Source organism: Abramis brama (assembly GCF_963993115.1).
Source record: "Abramis brama genome assembly, chromosome: 4".
Taxonomy (NCBI): domain Eukaryota; kingdom Metazoa; phylum Chordata; class Actinopteri; order Cypriniformes; family Leuciscidae; genus Abramis; species Abramis brama.
Window position 1 is genome coordinate 58,842,924 of NC_139966.1, and position 25,000 is coordinate 58,867,923.

A 25,000-nucleotide genomic window follows, 5' to 3' on the forward strand; every position below is an offset into this window, starting at 1 on the left:
TCTAATGCAAAAAGTGGTTTTGGTCTATAAAGCTAATTTTGCCCTTCATGACGACTGTGAGGCGGTGAATTATTTTATAACTCATCCGTTTAAATTATATTAAGCCTTAAAGTTCTGCATAATTAAGGGCGTGGCCACTTGAGTGACAGGTGGATTGCCGCTGATGTCACCGCTAGCTGTTTGTTAGCGTCACGTCACCTCCGCTAATCCGCCTCTGCACATTTACGGTTGATCACAACACCATAAAATCGCACGCGGTGACGCACTACCAAGATGGCGACGGCCGGCTCCGCCCACTTCCGGCTTCAGAAACGCTCTTCGTAAACCTACAGGTGACGTCACACACACTACGCCCATATTTTTTTACAGTCTATGGTACAAACACACACACGGGGAGATTAACTAACTAAACTAAAGCAGGAAATCAAGACAAACTGAACACACACACACACACAGTCGTTTACCTTAAACAACTCAAATTCCTTTTTTGGCATCATTAGCTTCAAGAAGAAAAGATGAACACAAACAATGATTGTGTGATGAAGCAAAACGAGGGGGTGAAGGTTAAAGGTCAGAGGTGATGAGGTCACCTGTATGGTGTGGCTGTAGATGGGCTCGCCCCGGCCCGTCAGGTCCACCGCCCGGCTCAGCTCTAAGATGTTGTTCGGCACGTATCCCGAAGCGCCCGCGCCGTTACGCACCTTCCACCACTGCTTCCTGTCGTCCAGCACCTGACGGCCAATCAGAACAACACGTCACAACACCGTACACACACACGGCTCGCTGACGTCACAGCGTCACATGACCGTCCCTACACCACCTCGTGTGTGTGTGTGTGTGTGTGAGAGAGTATGTGTGTGTGTGTGTGTGAGAGAGTATGTGTGTGTGTGTGTGTGTGTGTGTGTGTGTGTGAGAATCAGACCAACACGTCACATGACCGTACCTCCACCACCTCATGTGTGTGTGAGTATGAGTGTGTGTGTGTGTGTGTGTGTGTGTGTGTGTGTGAGAGTATGAGTATGAGTGTGTGTGTGTGTGTGTGTGTGTGTGTGAGAATGTGTGTGTGAATCAGATCAACACGTCACATGACCGTACCTCCACCACCTCGTCTTTCACCACAGAAAGTTCAGTGTTGTTTCTGGCCACAAAGTCATATTTAGATTTGGCAAAGTTCCTCAGCGGCGTCCGGCTGTGCAGCTCCGGGTTTCCCAGGCTTCTGGAGAGGAGACACCAGTGAGAGGAGACACCAGTGAGAGGAGAGAGGAGAGAGAAGAGGAGACACCAGTGAGAGGAGAGGAGACACCAGTGAGAGGAGACACCAGTGAGAGGAGACACCAGTGAGAGGAGACACCAGTGAGAGGAGAGAGGAGACACCAGTGAGAGGAGACACCAGTGAGAGGAGAGAGGAGACACCAGTGAGAGGAGACACCAGTGAGAGGAGACACCAGAGAGAGGAGACACCAGTGAGAGGAGAGAGGAGACACCAGTGAGAGGAGACACCAGTGAGAGGAGAGAGGAGACACCAGTGAGAGGAGACACCAGTGAGAGGAGAGAGGAGACACCAGTGAGAGGAGACACCAGTGAGAGGAGAGAGGAGACACCAGTGAGAGGAGACACCAGTGAGAGGAGAGAGGAGACACCAGTGAGAGGAGACACCAGTGAGAGGAGACACCAGAGAGAGGAGACACCAGTGAGAGGAGAGAGGAGACACCAGTGAGAGGAGACACCAGAGAGAGGAGACACCAGTGAGAGGAGACACCAGAGAGAGGAGACACCAGTGAGAGGAGAGAGGAGACACCAGTGAGAGGAGACACCAGTGAGAGGAGAGAGGAGACACCAGTGAGAGGAGACACCAGTGAGAGGAGACACCAGAGAGAGGAGACACCAGTGAGAGGAGACACCAGTGAGAGGAGACACCAGAGAGAGGAGACACCAGTGAGAGGAGAGAGGAGACACCAGAGAGAGGAGACACCAGTGAGAGGAGAGAGGAGACACCAGAGAGAGGAGACAACAGAGAGAGGAGACACCAGAGAGAGGAGACACCAGAGAGAGGAGACACCAGTGAGAGGAGAGAGGAGACACCAGTGAGAGGAGAGAGGAGACACCAGTGAGAGGAGAGAGGAGACACCAGTGAGAGGAGACACCAGTGAGAGGAGAGAGGAGACACCAGAGAGAGGAGACAACAGAGAGAGGAGACACCAGTGAGAGGAGACACCAGTGAGAGGAGAGAGGAGACACCAGTGAGAGGAGACACCAGTGAGAGGAGACACCAGAGAGAGGAGAGAGGAGACACCAGTGAGAGGAGAGAGGAGACACCAGTGACAGGAGAGAGGAGACACCAGAGAGAGGAGACACCAGAGAGAGGAGAGAGGAGACACCAGTGAGAGGAGAGAGGAGACACCAGTGAGAGGAGACACCAGTGAGAGGAGAGAGGAGACACCAGTGAGAGGAGACACCAGTGAGAGGAGACACCAGTGAGAGGAGAGAGGAGACACCAGTGAGAGGAGACACCAGTGAGAGGAGACACCAGTGAGAGGAGACACCAGAGAGAGGAGACACCAGAGAGAGGAGACACCAGTGAGAGGAGAGAGGAGACACCAGAGAGAGGAGACACCAGTGAGAGGAGAGAGGAGACACCAGAGAGAGGAGACAACAGAGAGAGGAGACACCAGAGAGAGGAGACACCAGTGAGAGGAGAGAGGAGACACCAGTGAGAGGAGAGAGGAGACACCAGTGAGAGGAGAGAGGAGACACCAGTGAGAGGAGAGAGGAGACACCAGAGAGAGGAGACACCAGTGAGAGGAGAGAGGAGACACCAGAGAGAGGAGACAACAGAGAGAGGAGACACCAGTGAGAGGAGACACCAGTGAGAGGAGAGAGGAGACATCAGTGAGAGGAGACACCAGAGAGAGGAGAGAGGAGACACCAGTGAGAGGAGACACCAGAGAGAGGAGAGAGGAGACACCAGAGAGAGGAGACACCAGAGAGAGGAGAGAGGAGACACCAGTGAGAGGAGAGAGGAGACACCAGAGAGAGGAGACACCAGTGAGAGGAGAGAGGAGACACCAGTGAGAGGAGAGAGGAGACACCAGAGAGAGGAGAGAGGAGACACCAGAGAGAGGAGACACCAGTGAGAGGAGAGAGGAGACACCAGTGAGAGGAGAGAGGAGACACCAGAGAGAGGAGACACCAGTGAGAGGAGAGAGGAGACACCAGAGAGAGGAGACAACAGAGAGAGGAGACACCAGTGAGAGGAGACACCAGTGAGAGGAGAGAGGAGACATCAGTGAGAGGAGACACCAGTGAGAGGAGAGAGGAGACACCAGTGAGAGGAGACACCAGAGAGAGGAGAGAGGAGACACCAGAGAGAGGAGACACCAGAGAGAGGAGAGAGGAGACACCAGTGAGAGGAGAGAGGAGACACCAGTGAGAGGAGACACCAGAGAGAGGAGACACCAGTGAGAGGAGAGAGGAGACACCAGTGAGAGGAGACACCAGTGAGAGGAGACACCAGTGAGAGGAGACACCAGAGAGAGGAGAGAGGAGACACCAGTGAGAGGAGAGAGGAGACACCAGAGAGAGGAGAGAGGAGACACCAGTGAGAGGAGAGAGGAGACACCAGTGAGAGGAGAGAGGAGACACCAGTGAGAGGAGAGAGGAGACACCAGTGAGAGGAGACACCAGTGAGAGGAGACACCAGAGAGAGGAGAGAGGAGACACCAGTGAGAGGAGAGAGGAGACACCAGTGAGAGGAGACACCAGAGAGAGGAGAGAGGAGACACCAGTGAGAGGAGAGAGGAGAGAGGAGACACCAGTGAGAGGAGAGAGGAGAGGAGACACCAGTGAGAGGAGAGAGGAGAGAGGAGAGGAGACACCAGTGAGAGGAGACACCAGTGAGAGGAGACACCAGTGAGAGGAGAGAGGAGACACCAGTGAGAGGAGACACCAGTGAGAAGAGACACCAGTGAGAGGAGACACCAGAGAGAGGAGACACCAGTGAGAGGAGAGAGGAGACACCAGTGAGAGGAGACACCAGTGAGAGGAGAGAGGAGACACCAGTGAGAGGAGAGAGGAGACACCAGTGAGAGGAGACACCAGTGAGAGGAGAGAGGAGAGAGGAGACACCAGTGAGAGGAGAGAGGAGAGGAGACACCAGTGAGAGGAGAGAGGAGACACCAGTGAGAGGAGAGAGGAGACACCAGTGAGAGGAGACACCAGAGAGAGGAGAGAGGAGACACCAGTGAGAGGAGAGAGGAGAGGAGACACCAGTGAGAGGAGAGAGGAGACACCAGTGAGAGGAGACACCAGTGAGAGGAGAGAGGAGACACCAGTGAGAGGAGACACCAGAGAGAGAAGAGGAGACACCAGTGAGAGGAGAGAGGAGAGAGGAGAGGAGACACCAGTGAGAGGAGACACCAGAGAGAGGAGAGGAGACACCAGTGAGAGGAGACACCAGTGAGAGGAGAGAGGAGACACCAGTGAGAGGAGACACCAGTGAGAGGAGAGAGGAGACACCAGTGAGAGGAGACACCAGAGAGAGGAGAGGAGACACCAGTGAGAGGAGAGAGGAGAGGAGACACCAGTGAGAGGAGACACCAGTGAGAGGAGAGGAGACACCAGTGAGAGGAGACACCAGAGAGAGGAGAGAGGAGACACCAGTGAGAGGAGAGAGGAGACACCAGTGAGAGGAGAGAGGAGACACCAGTGAGAGGAGAGAGGAGACACCAGTGAGAGGAGAGAGGAGACACCAGTGAGAGGAGACACCAGTGAGAGGAGACACCAGAGAGAGGAGAGAGGAGACACCAGTGAGAGGAGAGAGGAGACACCAGTGAGAGGAGACACCAGAGAGAGGAGAGAGGAGACACCAGTGAGAGGAGAGAGGAGAGAGGAGACACCAGTGAGAGGAGAGAGGAGAGGAGACACCAGTGAGAGGAGAGAGGAGAGGAGACACCAGTGAGAGGAGACACCAGTGAGAGGAGACACCAGTGAGAGGAGAGAGGAGACACCAGTGAGAGGAGACACCAGTGAGAAGAGACACCAGTGAGAGGAGACACCAGAGAGAGGAGACACCAGTGAGAGGAGAGAGGAGACACCAGTGAGAGGAGACACCAGTGAGAGGAGAGAGGAGACACCAGTGAGAGGAGACACCAGTGAGAGGAGACACCAGTGAGAGGAGAGAGGAGAGGAGACACCAGTGAGAGGAGACACCAGTGAGAGGAGAGAGGAGACACCAGTGAGAGGAGAGAGGAGACACCAGTGAGAGGAGACACCAGAGAGAGGAGAGAGGAGACACCAGTGAGAGGAGAGAGGAGAGAGGAGACACCAGTGAGAGGAGAGAGGAGAGGAGACACCAGTGAGAGGAGAGAGGAGACACCAGTGAGAGGAGACACCAGTGAGAGGAGACACCAGAGAGAGGAGAGAGGAGACACCAGTGAGAGGAGACACCAGTGAGAGGAGAGAGGAGACACCAGTGAGAGGAGACACCAGAGAGAGGAGAGAGGAGACACCAGTGAGAGGAGACACCAGTGAGAGGAGAGAGGAGACACCAGTGAGAGGAGACACCAGAGAGAGGAGAGGAGACACCAGTGAGAGGAGAGAGGAGAGAGGAGAGGAGACACCAGTGAGAGGAGACACCAGAGAGAGGAGAGGAGACACCAGTGAGAGGAGAGAGGAGACACCAGTGAGAGGAGAGAGGAGACACCAGTGAGAGGAGACACCAGAGAGAGGAGAGGAGACACCAGTGAGAGGAGAGAGGAGAGGAGACACCAGTGAGAGGAGACACCAGTGAGAGGAGAGGAGACACCAGTGAGAGGAGACACCAGTGAGAGAAGACACCAGTGAGAGGAGAGAGGAGACACCAGTGAGAGGAGAGGAGACACCAGTGAGAGGAGAGAGGAGAGAGAAGAGGAGACACCAGTGAGAGGAGAGAGGAGAGAGGAGAGGAGACACCAGTGAGAGGAGACACCAGTGAGAGGAGAGAGGAGACACCAGTGATAGGAGACACCAGTGAGAGGAGAGAGGAGACACCAGTGAGAGGAGAGACCAGTGAGAGGAGAGAGGAGACACCAGTGAGAGGAGAGAGGAGACACCAGTGAGAGGAGACACCAGTGAGAGGAGAGAGGAGACACCAGTGAGAGGAGACACCAGTGAGAGGAGACACCAGTGAGAGGAGAGAGGAGACACCAGTGAGAGGAGAGAGGAGACACCAGTGACAGGAGAGAGGAGACACCAGTGAGAGGAGACACCAGTGAGAGGAGAGAGGAGACACCAGTGAGAGGAGAGAGGAGACACCAGTGAGAGGAGACACCAGTGAGAGGAGAGAGGAGACACCAGTGAGAGGAGACACCAGTGAGAGGAGAGAGGAGACACCAGTGAGAGGAGAGAGGAGACACCAGTGAGAGGAGACACCAGAGAGAGGAGAGGAGACACCAGTGAGAGGAGAGAGGAGAGAGGAGAGGAGACACCAGTGAGAGGAGACACCAGAGAGAGGAGAGGAGACACCAGTGAGAGGAGACACCAGTGAGAGGAGACACCAGAGAGAGGAGAGGAGACACCAGTGAGAGGAGAGAGGAGACACCAGTGAGAGGAGAGAGGAGACACCAGTGAGAGGAGAGGAGACACCAGTGAACATGACCAATTCTGCTCGCTTCCAGCACTGATATCTACACACTCTTCAATCAGGACACAGTTACTGGAGAAGAACAATGACTGACGATATTAAGTCATGTTTTGTAAAAGAATTTTTATCAAAATTAAGGAAGTTTTTGTTTAAAACAAGAATAAATATCTGCCAACGGGGTCAGAAGAGTAATATTGTTTTCGCCTTTAAATTAAGAGATTTAAATATCGGTTGTTTGATTTCATTAAGAGATGTAAATGTTGATCTGAAGATATGAAGTCTTGTTTTCTGAAATATGTATCCACATTATGTGAGTTTTTTTGCTAAAACAAAACAAAAAATCTGCCAATGGGGTCAGAAAAATAATCTTTGATCAGAATCAGTTCCTCTTGCAGCGTCTCTTCTCTTCTCTGATGATGTGGGCGGGGCTTTAACTTGTCACTCACATGAGATCAGCCAATAGCAAACCACAACCATCCAATCAATTCCACACAGACACAATCAAGCCCCGCCCACATGTGTTCTTGTTCCTGAAGCGTTTCTCTCGGATGTACGACACAATAGAGGAGAAAAGACCAGCGCAACTTCCCTTTCATGCCGACTTTAAAAAACGCAATACATTTTTCAGAAAACAAGACTTAATATCTTCAGTAGTTTTGCCTCTCCTGTACATGCATCTTGATTTAAGAATATTTATATATTTACAGAAATAGAAACACTAAGGAAGAACACATCTTAAACACACGTTCATTCTGTAAATGCTGAATCTACTGATGGATGTTGTTGACCGCGGCCGCCGTGGAGGAGCGTCTCAGAGCTTGAGAAGAGAGTCTTTCCTCGGGTCAACAGACTGAGAGGTTTAGAGAACCCAGAAACCCAGAGCAGGAGCGCTGGCGGTGAGCCGGTTCTCCAGGGCGTGCGGTTAGGTTCTCCTACTCAGATGTGTGTTACCTATCTACGTGTCGGCTGAGCGCCTGATTAAAAGCCACGGCCATGTCTGGCTCCAGCCCCTGCAAACGCTTGAGAGGAGAGGTACTGTACCCGTCTGTGCTGGAGAAGTCCTGGAGCATCGGATGCTGGCGGGACAAAACACACGTTCACTTCAACACATCAGGAATAAGCCACACTGTGAGGTTTAAACCACGTTTCCACCACAGGAACTTTCCCCGGGAACTTTGGGCTGGGACTCGAGGGGCTTTCGCACCGGATAGTTCTGGGAACTCAGTTATAAGAACGAAGGGGGGGGGGGGGGGGGAACACTTGTGCGCTGAACATGCTGATTGCTCGAGTTCATGCCGCATTTTGATTGGTTGACTCCACGCAGCATCTGTGGAGTGTGTGCAGGAACAGTTCTCTGCTATTCCAATCAACAGTGGAGTTTAAAGATACGACGATGGACCGACGACGAGGTTCAGGCTTTATTAAGCTTAAATTCAGAGGATGAAATCCAGCGGAAACTGTAAAGTCGCGCGCAGTCCTACGTCACCGGACTAATTTGCCTAATTCCCACGATACTTTATTCAGCAACTGGTCTGGGGGAGAAAAAGTTCCTGGGGAAAAAGTTCCTGGGATAAATTGTTCCGTGTAATTTCGGTGGAAACGCAGCTTTAGAGGAGAAAGAGCATCTCACGTCTCTTGGCGATCCGTCTCCCGGTCTGTGGATGTCGGTCTGAGCGGCGCTGAGCGTCTCTGCTAGCTGAGCTACGTCCTGCTCGCGCGACACTAGCACCGGCGGCTCCCAGCCATCGCGGAAACACAGCGTGTGCCGAGGGAACGGGTGATCCTTCGGCCACTCCAGCCTCAACACAAGACAAGAGTCACGTTTATCTGGTGCTTTCACAGTCGCTTCAGAGCAGCGTTACAGAAAGTCACGCTGTCAAGGTTTAGAGCCGGATGATGTGATATATAACAATGATATGATTAATCCTCCGGGTTTAGATCTAGATATATTGAATTTATTGTGTTGTCTATGACATATATCACTGCTGCAGTGAATCAGTCGGTTTTGTTCAATCAACCAATTTATATATCAGTCGTTTTATTCAATTGAGAGATTTAAATATCGGTCAGGTTTATTCTATTAAATATCGGTCGGTTTTGTTGTATTAAGATATTTAAATATCGATTGTTTTGTTCTATTGAGAAATTTAAATATCGGTCAATTTTATTCAAATAAATATCGGATGGTTTTGTTGTATTAAAAACATGTTAAATGTTGATTTAAAGATAGTAAGTTTTGTATTTACCGATTTTGTTCTTTTAAGAGATTTAAATATCGGTCAGTTTTGTTCTATTAAATATCAGTCAGTTTATTAAATTGAGAGATTTAAATATCGGTCAGTTTTATTTTATCAAATATCGGTCATTTTATTCTATTAAATATCAGTCGGTTTATTCAACTGAGAGATTTAGATATCGGTCAGGTTTATTCTATTAAATATCGATTGTTTTGTTCTATTAAATATCGGTCGTTTTATTCTATTAAATATATTAATATATTTATATTGATTGTTTTATTCGATCAAATATCGGTCATTTTGTTCTATTAAGAGATTTAAATATCGGTAAATTTTATTCTATTAAATATCGGTCGTTTTGTTCTGTTAAGAACATGTTAAATCTTGATTTAAAGATAGTAAGTCATGTATTAACCAATTTTGTTCTTTTAAGAGATTAAAATATCAGTCTAAGCGAGAATAAGCGATTCTCAAAAAGTATTAGTGAAACAATGATCGGTTGTTGCAGGGGAAGCAAGACTCTAAGCAAGAGTAATTCTCAAAAAGCCTCAATGAAGAAACGATTGGTTGTCTAATGAAAAGGCGAGTACGATTTCACCCGGCAGACTGAACAAAATAACGTTCTTCAGGCCCGCGTGAGAGTAAGAGCATCAGTACCTGCACTTGGTCCACCCGTCTCCCAGCGTGACCCACAGGTGTCTCTCGTCCGCAGAACCCGACGCGTGCAGGAACTCGATGGCTTCTCTGGTGAGGAGGGGAACGATGACGCTTTTGGCCAGATCGACCCCTCCAGACGTCTGGATCACCTGAGTCAAGTCAAGTCACCTTCATTTATACAGCGCTTTAACAATACAGACCGTTTCAAAGCAGCTTTACAGTGATAACAGGAGATTACAGTAACAGAGATTGTTTTGTCTTTACAGCAGCTCTAGAATAAAGTTATTGTCCAGATAAAGTTAGTTTTGACTGATTCACTTCCGTCGCAACGATCATTAGTTATTAACTTAGGGGCCGCTAACACGACACCGCTCAAACAGAAAACCCTTAACGCACTCCGGCCGCTCAGTCGCACAAACAGTGCCTGGTGTCTGGTGTAATCTTTGAGCGCTGTTGAGCGGAATCATCAACACCTCTGATTGGCTGTTGTGTTCACGAGCTCATCGGATATGTCTGTGATTGGCTACAATGATCAACACACGGAAGTGTTTGAAAGTGTTTTGAAAGCAGGACCGATCTGCTGATATACGCCTACTTTCAAACGCTCCTGTGTGTATCTGTGCAAGCGCTCGCTGAAGAGCCTTATTGATGTATATTTACAACATGTTTTTGAAGCGTTGATCATTGTATCCAATCACAGACATATTTAATGAGCTCATGAACACAATGGCCAATCAGAGGTGTTTACGATTCTGCTCAACAGGGCTCAAAGATTCACATTTTTAAAATTACAGTATCGACTTGGTACCGAAGTCAGTACTTTTGACAACACTACTGTACACACACACACACACACACCATCAGAACACGTACCAGTCTGAGCGGATTGAACAGGAAGTGAACCAGATCCACAGCGGTGGGGTTCTGAATGTGGTTCTTCAACTTCCCCTGCAACGACAAACAATCACACAGAATATTAATGAGATTCTCCAGCTCAACATTAGTAAGTATATTCATTTTATCCCTGATTTACACCTGGTTAACGTCACTCACCAGCAGGTTAAAGGCATGTTTGAACTTCTGGAAACAGTCGACAAACTCGTCCTGAGACGGAGGTTTAGCTCTCAGCGTCAAAACTCCCTCTGATCAAAGACACACAGCAAACACACTCGTGACACACATCAAACACACTCGTTATACACTTGTGACAAACTCATGACAAACTTGTTACACACTTGTGACACACTCGTTACACCCTCTTGACACCCTTGCGATAAACTCGTTACACACCCATGACACACCCATGACACACTCGTTACACACCCATGACACACCCGTAACACACTCGTTACACACTCGTGACACCCTTGCGACAAGCTCGTTACACACCCGTGACACACTCGTGACACACTCGTTACACACTCGCGACACACCCGTTACACACCCGTTACACACTCGTTACATACTCGTGACACACCTGTAACACACTCGCGACACCCTTGCGACAAACTCGTTACACACCCGTGACACACTCGTTACACACTCGTGACACACCCGTTACACACTCGTGACACACTCGCGACACCCTTGCGACAAACTCGTTACACACCCCTGTGACACACCCGTGACACACTCAATACACACTCGTGACACCCTTGCGACAAACTCGTTACACACCCCTGTGACACACCCGTAACACACTCGCGACAAACTCGTTACACACCCGTTACATACTCGCGACACACCCGTTACACACTCGTTACACACCTGTAACGCACCCATAACACACTCGCGACAAACTCATTACACACCCGTTACATACTTGCGACACACTCGTGACACACTCGATACACACTCGTTACACACTTGTTACAGTCTCGTGACACACTCGTTAAACACTCGTGACACACTCGTTACACACTCGCGACACACCCGTTACACACCCGTTACACACTCGTTACATACTCGTGACACACCTGTAACACACTCGCGACACCCTTGCGACAAACTCGTTACACACCCGTGACACACTCGTTACACACTCGTGACACACCCGTTACACACTCGTGACACACTCGCGACACCCTTGCGACAAACTCGTTACACACCCCTGTGACACACCCGTGACACACTCAATACACACTCGTGACACCCTTGCGACAAACTCGTTACACACCCCTGTGACACACCCGTAACACACTCGCGACAAACTCGTTACACACCCGTTACATACTCGCGACACACCCGTTACACACTCGTTACACACCTGTAACGCACCCATAACACACTCGCGACAAACTCATTACACACCCGTTACATACTTGCGACACACTCGTGACACACTCGATACACACTCGTTACACACTTGTTACAGTCTCGTGACACACTCGTTAAACACTCGTTACACACTCGTTACAGTCTCGTTACACACTTGTTGCACACTCATTAGACCCTCGTGACGAAGAGGAGGATCTGGACGCATCATGTGATGATGAAACGCTCACCTCCAGGTCCTTTCTTCTTGCTCTTCTTGGTTTTCTTGCGTTTAGAGAGCTCACTAAAGGCCTCGGCAGCTTTCTGCAGTTTGGTGACAAAGTGTTCGATGTCGTCCAGAACGTGGTTGAGGATTTGCTGTAACACACATCAGTGTTTAACCATCTGCACCACACAGACACACACATATAGACAGATGTATGAACAGTGAAGTCACTCACCACATCTCTGTCCACCTGCGCTGCGCTCATCTCAGCAGGCCCGTCCAGCTCTGTGTAAAGTCTCTGCGGATCACCTGACGACACACACACACACACACACATACAAAGAGTGAGACACGCTCTGGAATGGGAACGACAGACACACTTTGTGTTTCCTGATCCACTCACAGTCCTGCTGCTCACTGGTCCAGGCAGTCCAACTGGCCACTCGGCTCTTGGCGTCTCCTTGATTGACAGCTCCTGGAGGCAGGGGGGCGGGGCCTCCCGGGGGCGGGGGGATGGTCCCGTCACTCTTCAGGATCATTCTGACACACACATAGATACGGATGCTGCATTACTGTGGCAACAGCCATCATAATCATCATCATCATCTTCATCATCTTACTTCAGCGCCTCCGGCCTCTTCTTCACTTTCCCGCTCTTGTGATCGCTGACGGCGCTCTCGATGTCCATGTGGATTAAGTTGGCCTGAGGGAGTCAAAGCACACACACGCTAGTGACGAAGAGTCGACAGGAATGATTGACAGCTGCACTCACTCAAGAACGCTGACCTTGATGTCGTCGCACTGGAACAGGTGCAGGTCTGCTTTTCCCTGACCGGATTCCTTACACACCAGCGCCAGGATAGAGTCGTACCCGCAGGCGTTGATCACGGCCTGGCAGTGCTGGACCGAGCCCAGGGGGAAGTTCTCCAGCTCGTTCTGAAACACACACACACGCGTGATCAGTCCACATGCGTGTGGCACTCAGAGCTCTGGGGTGTGTTTCCCAAAAGCATCATTAGCCAACTATGGTCGCAAGTTCTGTCGTTATCAGCAGTTCAACAAGTCTGTGTTTCCCGAAACCATCGTTCCAACAAACATTCGCAAACAGCATCGCAGCGACAGATCTCGACCTGTGGTTAGAAGCAGAGTTTCTAGTTTGCATGACATGTGGACTCAATAAATCCTTATCTTGAGTAAAATAAGATAATAACATTCAGTACAACCCAATCTGTAACGGTCATCAGCTGGAGTGCCCTTGAGAGCCACCTGAGGGCACTCTACATCAGACTATTATTATTCACTCACAACTACATTTCCCATAATTCACTGCTGGACTCATCATCCCTGATTATCACATTCACCTGTGTCTCATTATATTGTTTAGTTCACCCCATATAAGCCTGGTTCACCTCATCATTCCCTGCGAAGTCTTGTACGTTATTCCACTGCATCTCTGAGCGTTTCCTTTGTTGTCATTGTTCCTGGTTCTTGATCTCTGCCCGTGTCCTGGTTTTCCCGTTCCTGCCTCACCCTCTGGATTTGTCTGTTTGTTTGGATTGCCTGCCTGTGTATGACCTTTGCCTGGATTCTGATTACGATTTTGATTTACTTTAATAAACTGCATTTGGATCCTCAACCTTCGTGTCTCGGAGCAGTTCATAACACAATCTGTGTCTTTTATTTAGAATACATACTAATGTCATTTACACCTTTTAGTTTGTCAAGAGATTTAAAGCACTGCTATTGAAGACTACGCATGTGTGAACGAGCTCTAGTGCGTAAGAACGAGCCTATGATTGAATCTGGTAATAAAGCAAAATAATCTGAGAAAAATTAGAAATAGACCTCAGATGCCATGTCTGTAATTTATATCAAAACATCTAGCGTTAATTCGATCTCAAACAGATTCATTAAAAAGTAGTTATTACTCCAACACCTGAGTGACATCATTAACCATCGTGGTTGAACGACCACTTTGCGACAATTTGGTTTCGGGAAACAGTCGTGATGAGCTAGTTGATTTCTCTAATGACTACAGTAGTGAAGCACGAGTTACGGCGTGTGCGGGAAACACACCCCTGGATGGGTGTTCCTGTACCTTGCTGTCATTGTCGATGAGACTGATGGATTTGGCGTCCACCTGCAGGATCATGTCCTGCGTCCACACCTTCCCTTTAGCGTCCAGCAGACGCAGCTTCCGCACGCCGTCCTCGATGGTCAGAACGGCCTCTTTCCGGTCCATCACAAACGTGGTGAGATGCTGCGGGAGGGAAAACACACGCAGCGTCTCTAACAAGACATTTAGAGGACAGTTAGACATTTTGATTGAAGTTGCGCTGGTCTTTTCTCTTCTATTGTGTTGAATATCGAGCGAAACGCTTCTGGAACAAGAACGAATGTGGGCGGGGCTTAAATTTGACCGTCGGGAATTGATTGGATGTTTGTGGTTTGCTATTGGTTGATCTCATGTGAGTGACAGGTTGCCCCGCCCTCGTCATCAGAGACGAGTTAAATTCAAGAATTGTCAATGTTGATTTCACGGGGACTTTAAAGGGGTGGTTGATTATGATTTGACTTTTCTAACTTTAGTTAGTGTGTAATGTTGCTGTTTGAACATAAACAACATCTGCAAAGTTACAACGCTCAAAGTTCAAAGCAAAGAGAGATATTTTCTTTTACAGAAATCACTTTTTAAGGACTACAACAAACGGCTGGTAGAAACTACAATGAGCTTCTTCGTGGGTTGATGACATCACTAACCCTATGATTTACATAAACCCCACCCCCGGGAACGCGATTTATAGATTATCATGACAGAATATGCTAATCAGTGACTAGAAGATAGTTAACTCCACATCAGCTGCATAAATTCATCAACTAACCATTCAGAAATGTCATGTTGCTTCTACATGATCCACTTGTTTGCATTTAAAGGGACACACACACACAAGCGGTGCGTTTTTGCTCAACCTCAAAAAGTGAAATTTTAACATGCTATATAAAAATATCTGTGGGGTATTTTGAGCTAAAACTTCACACACACACTCTGGACATCAGAGACATATTTTACATCTTGTGAAAAGGGCATTATAGGACCCCTTTAAATGACAGTAATGTTCAGTGATATTACGCCGTACCTCCACATGATACTGCGACGTGTCCGTCAGACTGTTGATGCTGTTCTTGGTGTAATTCTTCCTTTGCTCTGAGGAAACAGACACACACAGACACTCACACACACGGCATCACCATCACGTCCAGACGGAATCTGCAGACCGATTCACACGAGCCGAATCTGATGCTGCTACAGGTTCCGTGTAGACGTGTAACGCTGAACACATCAGACACACACACGCGTGTGAGGAGCAGATTCAGCTGGAAACTACATCTGTGTGTCTACAGACACAATCACACGGGATTCACACTTGAAGTGTGTGTGAAGGGAGAGTTGAAGGCAACAAGAGACGTCTATGAAAGGTCACACACACACACACTCACATACCGACTCATTCACACACAAACTCACACACTCACACACACATAACCACACACACACACTCACTCACATAATCACACTGACAGTCACACTCACATACTCACACTCACATTCACACACAAACTCACACACACATAACCACACACACACACACTCACATAATCACACTGACAGTCACACTCACTTACTCACACTCACATACCCCCCCCACTCACTCACACACTCACACTCACATACTCACACTCATACTCATCACACCCATCCCCATCACACCCATCCCCATCACACCCATCCCCATCACACTCATACTCATCACACTCATACTCACCACACTCATACTCACCACACTCATACTCATCACACTCATACTCATCACACTCATACTCACCACACTCATACTCACCACACTCATACCCATCACACTCATACCCACCACACTCATACCCATCACACTCATACTCACCACACTCATACCCATCACACTCATACTCATACTCATCACACTCATACCCATCACACTCATACCCACCACACTCATACTCACCACACTCATACTCACCACACTCATACTCACCACACTCATACTCACCACACTCATACTCACCACACTCATACCCACCACACTCATACTCACCACACTCATACTCACCACACTCATACCCACCACACTCATACTCACCACACTCATACTCACCACACTCATACCCATCACACTCATACTCACCACACTCATACCCATCACACTCATACCCACCACACTCATACCCATCACACTCATACTCACCACACTCATACCCATCACACTCATACTCACCACACTCATACTCATCACACTCATACCCATCACACTCATAGTCACCACACACATACCCACCACACTCATACTCATCACACTCATACTCATCACACTCATACCCACCACACTCATACCCATCACACTCATACCCATCACACTCATACCCACCACACTCATACCCATCACACTCATACCCATCACACTCATACCCACCACACTCATACCCACTACACTCATACTCACCACACTCATACCCATCACACTCATACCCATCACACTCATACTCATCACACTCATCACACTCATACTCACCACACTCATACCCATCACACTCATACTCATCACACTCATACTCATCACACTCATACCCACCACACTCATACCCATCACACTCATACCCATCACACTCATACCCACCACACTCATACCCATCACACTCATACTCACCACACTCATACTCATCACACTCATACCCATCACACTCATACCCATCACACTCATACCCATCACACTCATACCCACCACACTCATACCCACCACACTCATACCCACCACACTCATACTCATCACACTCATACCCATCACACTCATACTCACCACACTCATACTCACCACACTCATACTCATCACACTCATACCCATCACACTCATACCCATCACACTCATACCCACCACACTCATACCCACCACACTCATACCCACCACACTCATACCCACCACACTCATACCCACCACACTCATACCCACCACACTCATACCCATCACACTCATACCCACCACACTCATACCCACCACACTCATACCCACCACACTCATACCCATCACACTCATACCCATCACACTCATACCCACCACACTCATACCCATCACACTCATACCCACCACACTCATACCCACCACACTCATACTCATCACACTCATACCCACCACACTCATACCCACCACACTCATACCCACCACACTCATACCCACCACACTCATACTCATCACACTCATACTCATCACACTCATACCCACCACACTCATACCCACCACACTCATACCCACCACACTCATACCCACCACACTCATACTCATCACACTCATACCCACCACACTCATACCATCACACTCATACCCATCACACTCATACCCACCACACTCATACTCACCACACTCATACTCATCACACTCATACCCACCACACTCATACCCATCACACTCATACCCATCACACTCATACCCATCACACTCATACCATCACACTCATACCCATCACACTCATACCCATCACACTCATACCCACCACACTCATACCCACCACACTCATACTCACCACACTCATACCCATCACACTCATACCCATCACACTCATACTCATCACACTCATACCCACCACACTCATACCCATCACACTCATACCCATCACACTCATACCCATCACACTCATACTCATCACACTCATACTCACCACACTCATACCCATCACACTCATACTCACCACACTCATACCCATCACACTCATACCCATCACACTCATACCCATCACACTCATACTCATCACACTCAAACCCATCACACTCATACTCATCACACTCATACTCATCACACTCATACTCATCACACTCATCACACTCATACTCACCACACTCATACTCACCACACTCATACTCACCACACTCATACCCATCACACTCATACTCACCACACTCATACTCATCACACTCATACTCACCACACTCATACTCACCACACTCATACTCATCACACTCATACTCATCACACTCATACTCACCACACTCATACCCATCACACTCACTCACATTAGAGTCCTGCACGGGTGCGACGGGTGACCCGCAAATTTTGCTCAAACGGGTGAAAAATATCCAACCGTGTCGGATACGAGTGCGGGTCGGGTCGGACACGGGGGAAACACGGGTCTAAACACGGGTTTAAAACAATCACATGCAAACGTAAAAATATATGCATATTTTTAGGAACACATCTACAAAAATATGCCTGTATTTCAAGTTGATAAAATAATTTAAAATCCACATCAGTTTATTTGTGCCCACGCCCTCCCATATCTATAACGTTACCTAGGCTACTTTCAGTTTTAAAAATTCATCATAACGGCGCACGCGATCTGCTTGCAGTCGTCGAGATGGATGCTGAGGAGTTGAAGAAAAGAATAGCTAGTGGAGATTGTAAAGTTGTCGACAGTACGTCATCAAAAATCAAGTCCAGTGTGTGGGAGAAATTTGGAGTTATCTGAAGAAAATATTGTGAAAGGCTTTGCTGCATTTTCGTGTTGGATAGCCGCAGATGTGGAACTCCATCGCCGAGGAAGCACGCAGATAACTGTGGTAACAAAGTTATGCCACGCAATTTCGTCTAGCCTACATCAGACAATTATAGTGTTGTAGCCGCGTCTGTTCGATTGGTAAAATGTTATAAGGCTACTCAGTTTTGTGGTAACGTTAGCCATGTTCTTCATGTAACCTACCGGCCTTTTGACAGCTTCGGCTGAAGTTGTCCTTGTGTTAATTGTTGTGTAATAACTTCTGTATGACCTGGCGACAAACATTTTTGTAAGTGTGTCTAATGTGATTGGCTAAACTGATTTTATTTCGGGTGCGGGTCGGGTGTCGGTTCTATTTTAAGCGGGTCGGGTGCGGATTTTAATTAGTGCTGCTGTCGGAAAACGGGTCGGATGCGGTTTTAAGCACTGCGGGTACGGGCGGGTGCGGATTTACAAAATCGGACCCATGCAGGACTCTGACTCATATAATCACACTGACAGTCACACTCACTTACACTCACACTCACATACTCACACACTCACATACCCCCCCACTCACACATACACACTCAACTCACATACTCACACTCACATACTCATATTCAAACTCACACTCACACTCATACTCACAGTCACACTCACATACTCACAGTCACACTCACATACTCACACTCACACTCACATACTCACACTCACATACTCACACTCACATACTCACACTCACATACTCACACTCACATACTCACACTCACATACTCACACTCACATACTCACACTCACATACTCACACTCACATACTCACACTCACATACTCACACTCACATACTCACACTCACATACTCACACTCACATACTCACATACTCATATTCAAACTCACACTCACACTCACACTCATTCTCACTTACTCGCACACACATACTCATACTCACATTCAAACTCACACTCACATAGTCACACTCACATAGTCACACTCACATAGTCACACTCACATAGTCACACTCACATAGTCACACTCATACTCACACACACTCAAACTTACACACTCACATTCACATACTCACACTCACATACACTCACATACTTACATACAAATACTCACACTCACACTCTCATACTCACTCACACACTCACATACTCACACACTCATACTAACTCACACACTCACATACAAATACTCACACTCACACTCTCATACTCACTCACACACTCACACACTCATACTCACTCACACACTCACATACTCACATACTCACACACTCACACTCACACACTCACATACTCGCACTCACATACTCGCACTCACATACTCGCACACACTCACACTCACACAACTTCTACCTTTCTTTTTGTGTTTGGCGGAAGTGTGCAGAAAATACACTCCATCTGTTCCTGAGAGCGATGGTGCAGAGAAAACACACACACACACATCATTGATTCTATTTATTACTGTGAAGCTTCTCTGAAACGATCTGTACCGTATAAAGCGTTGTAGAAATAAAGCTGACTGGTCTAAAAATATACTATTATCATGGTGAAATACTGACCCCCAATACAGACGAATATCCCTATGAATCTTTCATTCTAAAGAGCAAAACACTGAACATCTTCGAGTTTCTGTATGTCACACACACACTGATCAACACAATCCCGTTATGGTGACGAAGTGTGTGAGCTGCGGTTCCCTCAGCAGACAGCAGGGGGAGACACGTACCGTACAGAGCTTTACCCCTGGAGTTTCCTACAGGAACATCTGGAGACCGTGAGCCGTGACCGCTGAGAGAGGGAGAGAGAGAGAGAGAGAGATGGAGAGAGGGAGAGAGAGAGGGAGAGAGAGAGGGAGAGAGAGAGGGAGAGAGAGAGAGAGAGAGAGAGAGAGAAAGAAAGGGAGAGAGAGAGAGAGAGAGGGAAATAAAGGGAGAGAGAGGGAGAGAGAATGTCATTCACATTCACACTTTCTCTGCTCTATATCTGGATTGTGTGTGAGTTAAATAATAATCATTGTGCTGAACAAATGTGAGTGTGTGTGTGTGTGTGTGTGTGTGTGTGTGTGAGAGAGAGAGAGTGTATGTGTGAGTGTGCGTGTGTGTGCGTGTGTGTGTGTGTGTGTGTGTGTGTGCATTTGGTTTATATTACATTGTGGGAACCAAATGTCCCCACAAGCATGGGCGTTGGAAGAAAAAAAAAAGTGGGTGGGTCCTCCCCCAGAAAAATGTTACTGGAGTAAATACCATTTCATGTAGGCTATTCTGGTGCCTTTTAATTAAAACAACCCAGGTGAAAAAGACGTATTCCCTAATAATTGGATTTGACTGACAGCACTATGAAAAGACAAATGCGCTGAATCAGAGACGGTAAAAGTAAGTGGGTCCAATATCATTGGTCTTAAAAAGTGGGTGGGTCTTGTCCCACCCATATACAATGGTTCCGACGCCCATGCCCACAAGGATAGTAAAACCTGAGATCACCTCCATTGTAGGGACCAGCCAGCGGTCCCCATGAGGGAAATGGGTTAATAAACATACTAAATTATATTTTTTTGAAAATGTAAAAATGCAGAAAGTTTTCTGTGATGGGTAGGTTTAGGGTCGGGTTAGTGTAAGGAGATAGAATATACAGTTTGTACAGTATAAAAACCATTAAGTCTATGGAGAGTCCCCACAAAGATAGTGAACCAGATGTGTGTGTGTGTGTGTGTGTGTGTGTGTGTGTGTGTGTGTGTGTGTGTGTGTGTGTGTGTGTGTGTGTGTGTGTGGTTAATGAGTAAAGTGGACACTTGATCTGTTTCATTGTGTAAGTCACACTTATTGTGCGACAGATCAATAATGAATGTGTCCAATAGATCAGGATCAGAGGAAACATCAATAATAAAACATCAGAACGTTCTGGCAAGGTTCTCTCAAAGTTATGAACAAACGTTCTTCCAGTAACATTAATAGAACATTCGTTCAGTGTTATCTGTTATTTAATAATGTTCTCAGAACACTAGAACAAAAACATAATTTATACATCAATCATGGAATGTTTCAGTTGGATGTTTGTTTTTAAATGTAACGGTTTTTAAATGTTTCTACTTGTTTCAGAACGTTCAGATTCAAAAGTAACGTTCCATAATGTTTGAAGAATGATACAATGTTACTGTTCCCGTAACGTTCACAGAACATTTAGCAGAAGTTCAGATGTTTGCATGTAAATCTGCTCAGTTTCTGGATCTTTCCACACATTCAGAAGCTCATATGAACCCACAGCGTCTTTAATGTGTTCTGAATAATGTTGTGATTGTTGTGAGTGATGATGATGACGTACTTCATCTGCGCCGAGACTGCGCTGTATCCGTTCATGTCTGGACTTCACACACAGATCCTCCTGAAACACAACAAACACAGCGTCACACACCAGCTTTACATACGCAAACACACCAGCAAACTCTTTGAGTCTTTGATCATCACATGACCAGGAACACCCCATAATACTCCCTCTGCGCCAGAGTTCAGGATGATGAACTCAATCACGGCTAATTATACACCGAAGCCAGGAATCATGGGAGAGAGCTGTCAATCATACAAAGACACAGATGCTGATGCCATTCATATCTCACTCACCTTCATCATCATCATCATCATCATCACCTTCATCATCATCATCTTCTGAACTCTTAACGACTCATTTAGAGGCTGAACAGGATGAAGATGAAGATGAAGGGTAACTGGTGTGATGCTGCTGGTTAATGATCAGATGGCCTGGTCTCCTCCGCGTGTGTGTGTGTGACGCCGCAGGTCTATAATTAACCCGGCGTGGGCCGTTAACAGGTTAATCTGACTGACTGAGTAACGAGAGTCAGGATCCGTCAGTGTGAGACAGAGGAACACGAGAACGACCCTAACCCAGCTCTACAAGCTCATGTGTGAAGACACAGTTACACACAATCTTACAAATGTGTCAAATATTTAGTTTCTATTATATTACATCATTGCGTCTTTTTGCCTACTCAATAATGAACTGTTATGTTTTTTCAAATTATTTTAATCAAATGTATTAATTATAATGTATTAACACACACACTCTCTCTTTCACACACACACACACACACACACACTCTCACAGAAAAATAAATATCTTTATAAACCACATTTACGTTGTAATACCAGTGTAATACCCATGTCATTATACAAATGCGTGTCCTCATAAATCATAAACAAGCGCCCTCACACACACACACACACACACACACTCAAGAGATCACAAGGTCAAACACTGACCCGAGAGCAGCGACAGACAGAGAAAGATCCGGTTCAGCCTCTGCTGACTGAATGAATGATTGATTAGTTTGATTCACTGATAGACTGAGATGTTCAAACTGACTGCAATAAACCAACAAGCACTGAAACACACATTCATTATGAAAGATGATCATGTTTAATGTCCCGGTTCACCTGCATTCACCATAAACCAGTCAAAACCACTAGAAGTTTGGAATAATTACAATATTTAGCCTAATATTTCTCTTCTGCTCACCAACCCTGCATTTAGTTGATCAAACATACAGTAAAAACAGTGAAATATTATTATAATGTAAATCATCTGTTTTCTATGTGAATATACAGTAAAGTGTAATTTATTCCTGTGATCAAAGCTGAATTTTCAGCATCATTACTCCAGTCTTCAGTGTCACATGATCCTTCAGAAATCACTCTAATATGATGATTTGATGATCAAGAAACATTTATGATTAATATCAGTGTTGAAAACAGTTTTGCTGCTTCAGATTTGTGAGATTCTTTCAAAAACATCTGAATTATCCCACCCAAACGTTTGAGCCTGTATAGTGTATACACACACCAGATGAATCTTTGAATGACTCAGATTCACATTCACACAGTGACGCAAGAACAACAGGAACTAATCAGTTCTGTAGGAATCCACAGCAAACGCAGTGATTCAGGAATCATTTCACGTGTGTGAAGATCTGACCACTGAACCACAGCAAACAGAACAACCCTCTCTCTCTCATGAACATACATGTGTGCTGAAACACGCACTCATACCTGTTCACAGCCTGGCGTGTGCGACGGTGATGATGGAGCCGCTTCTCCTCGCTCTGGAATCTTTAAGAGGATTTGTAAGGAGCTTTACAAACTCACACAGGTCTGTGATTATCCACTGCAGCGCAAAGCATGCTGGGACACACCGATTCTGGGAAACTTTGTTCCTCTGTTGCGTCCTGAACTAGAAGATCTGTACATGACCATAAAATAAACCTCTGTTGGACTTTAATTAGCACAGGTCTAACGGAGTCTGATGAATCATTCGATGTTCTGATCTGTGTGTGTGAAGCTCAACTGAGTCGATTCACTCTAATGACTCATTTAAAAGCATCAATCTGTAGTGTTTCTAAATCAGGAGCTGCTAATGATTCACATCACAAACGGGTTTTACTTTCATACACGGGATTCTATATTTGATGTCTTAATAACAATAACAAAAATAATGAATAAAAAAAAAATAAAGAAAATTATACATATACACATAAACATATAAAATACAACAAAAATATATATAAAAAATATAATATTTTAAATATATATATATATATATATATATATATATATATATATATATATATATATATATATATATATATATATTATAATAAATATATGTAATACCAAAAAAAATATAATATATTTAAGTATTTATTTCAAATCAACACAATCAAGCTCAATAATATCTCTGTTGTGTTTGTGTGTGCATATGCTGAACATTATTCCTCTTAAACATCTTTAATCTCGTTATCTCTTGTGTTTGCGTCTCCAGGCCTGTATGTACCCAGAATCCTCAGCGCTCGCTGTCCTGATCCTATTAAACACAGCTATATTAAGATCTTTATGAGCACTCGAAACACAACTTATAAAGGCAAATGAAAGCAGTTTCAGCAGCAGCGTGAGGTTAAAGGTGACTGGAAACCCTTTAAAGCACACAGTTACTCTTATACAGGTCGGACTGTGACACATTAATGGGTCGCTGAACAAATAATTACATTATTTGAATGATGTTAAAGTATAATATTACAGTAAACCCAGCTAACAGGGAACATTCAAAGTTATGAACAAACGTTCTTAATATAATGTTCATTTAAAGTTATCTGGTCTTAAATGTTACTATGTTACTGTTAATGTTACTATTAATATTACTGTTACTATGTCTATGTTACTATTACTAATAGCCTACTATGTTACTGTTACAATGTTACTATTACTGTTACTGTTACTATGTTACTATTACTGTTACAATGATACTGTTACTGTTACTAATAGCCTACTATGTTACTGTTACTGTGTTACTGTTACTGTTAAGATGTTACCGTTACTGTTACGATGTTACTGTTACTAATAGCCTACTATTTTACTGTTACAATGTTACTATTACTGTTACTGTTA

At 46.2% G+C, this 25,000-nt stretch overlaps 1 protein-coding gene across 23 annotated transcripts in view; it reads right to left on the reverse strand.

The window, feature by feature from the left end:
- Positions 1 to 25,000, reverse strand: part of eps8a (EGFR pathway substrate 8a, signaling adaptor) — a 45,696-nt gene that overhangs the window by 8,456 nt on the left and 12,240 nt on the right. For 2 of the 23 annotated variants that reach the window (XM_084111378.1, XM_084111377.1), the window contains exons 1-19: positions 23,609 to 23,694; positions 21,870 to 21,929; positions 20,278 to 20,339; positions 19,905 to 19,955; positions 15,130 to 15,197; positions 14,091 to 14,252; positions 12,779 to 12,928; positions 12,613 to 12,695; positions 12,396 to 12,532; positions 12,228 to 12,301; positions 12,018 to 12,144; positions 10,567 to 10,655; positions 10,387 to 10,461; positions 9,514 to 9,662; positions 8,250 to 8,418; positions 7,661 to 7,695; positions 1,096 to 1,216; positions 591 to 731; positions 465 to 500 (exon numbers count right to left, since the gene is read on the reverse strand). In XM_084111378.1, the coding sequence (XP_083967504.1) occupies positions 465 to 500; positions 591 to 731; positions 1,096 to 1,216; positions 7,661 to 7,695; positions 8,250 to 8,418; positions 9,514 to 9,662; positions 10,387 to 10,461; positions 10,567 to 10,655; positions 12,018 to 12,144; positions 12,228 to 12,301; positions 12,396 to 12,532; positions 12,613 to 12,695; positions 12,779 to 12,928; positions 14,091 to 14,252; positions 15,130 to 15,197; positions 19,905 to 19,955; positions 20,278 to 20,339; positions 21,870 to 21,904 (1,764 nt within the window). In that variant the 5' untranslated portion in view covers positions 21,905 to 21,929; positions 23,609 to 23,694. Of the gene's footprint in view, positions 1 to 464; positions 501 to 590; positions 732 to 1,095; positions 1,217 to 7,570; positions 7,696 to 8,249; positions 8,419 to 9,513; positions 9,663 to 10,386; positions 10,462 to 10,566; positions 10,656 to 12,017; positions 12,145 to 12,227; positions 12,302 to 12,395; positions 12,533 to 12,612; positions 12,696 to 12,778; positions 12,929 to 14,090; positions 14,253 to 15,129; positions 15,198 to 19,904; positions 19,956 to 20,277; positions 20,340 to 21,869; positions 21,930 to 23,608; positions 23,720 to 25,000 lie in introns of those variants that run through there. The other 21 variants (XR_014605779.1, XM_084111379.1, XM_084111390.1 and 18 more) reach the window with 17 other exon arrangements.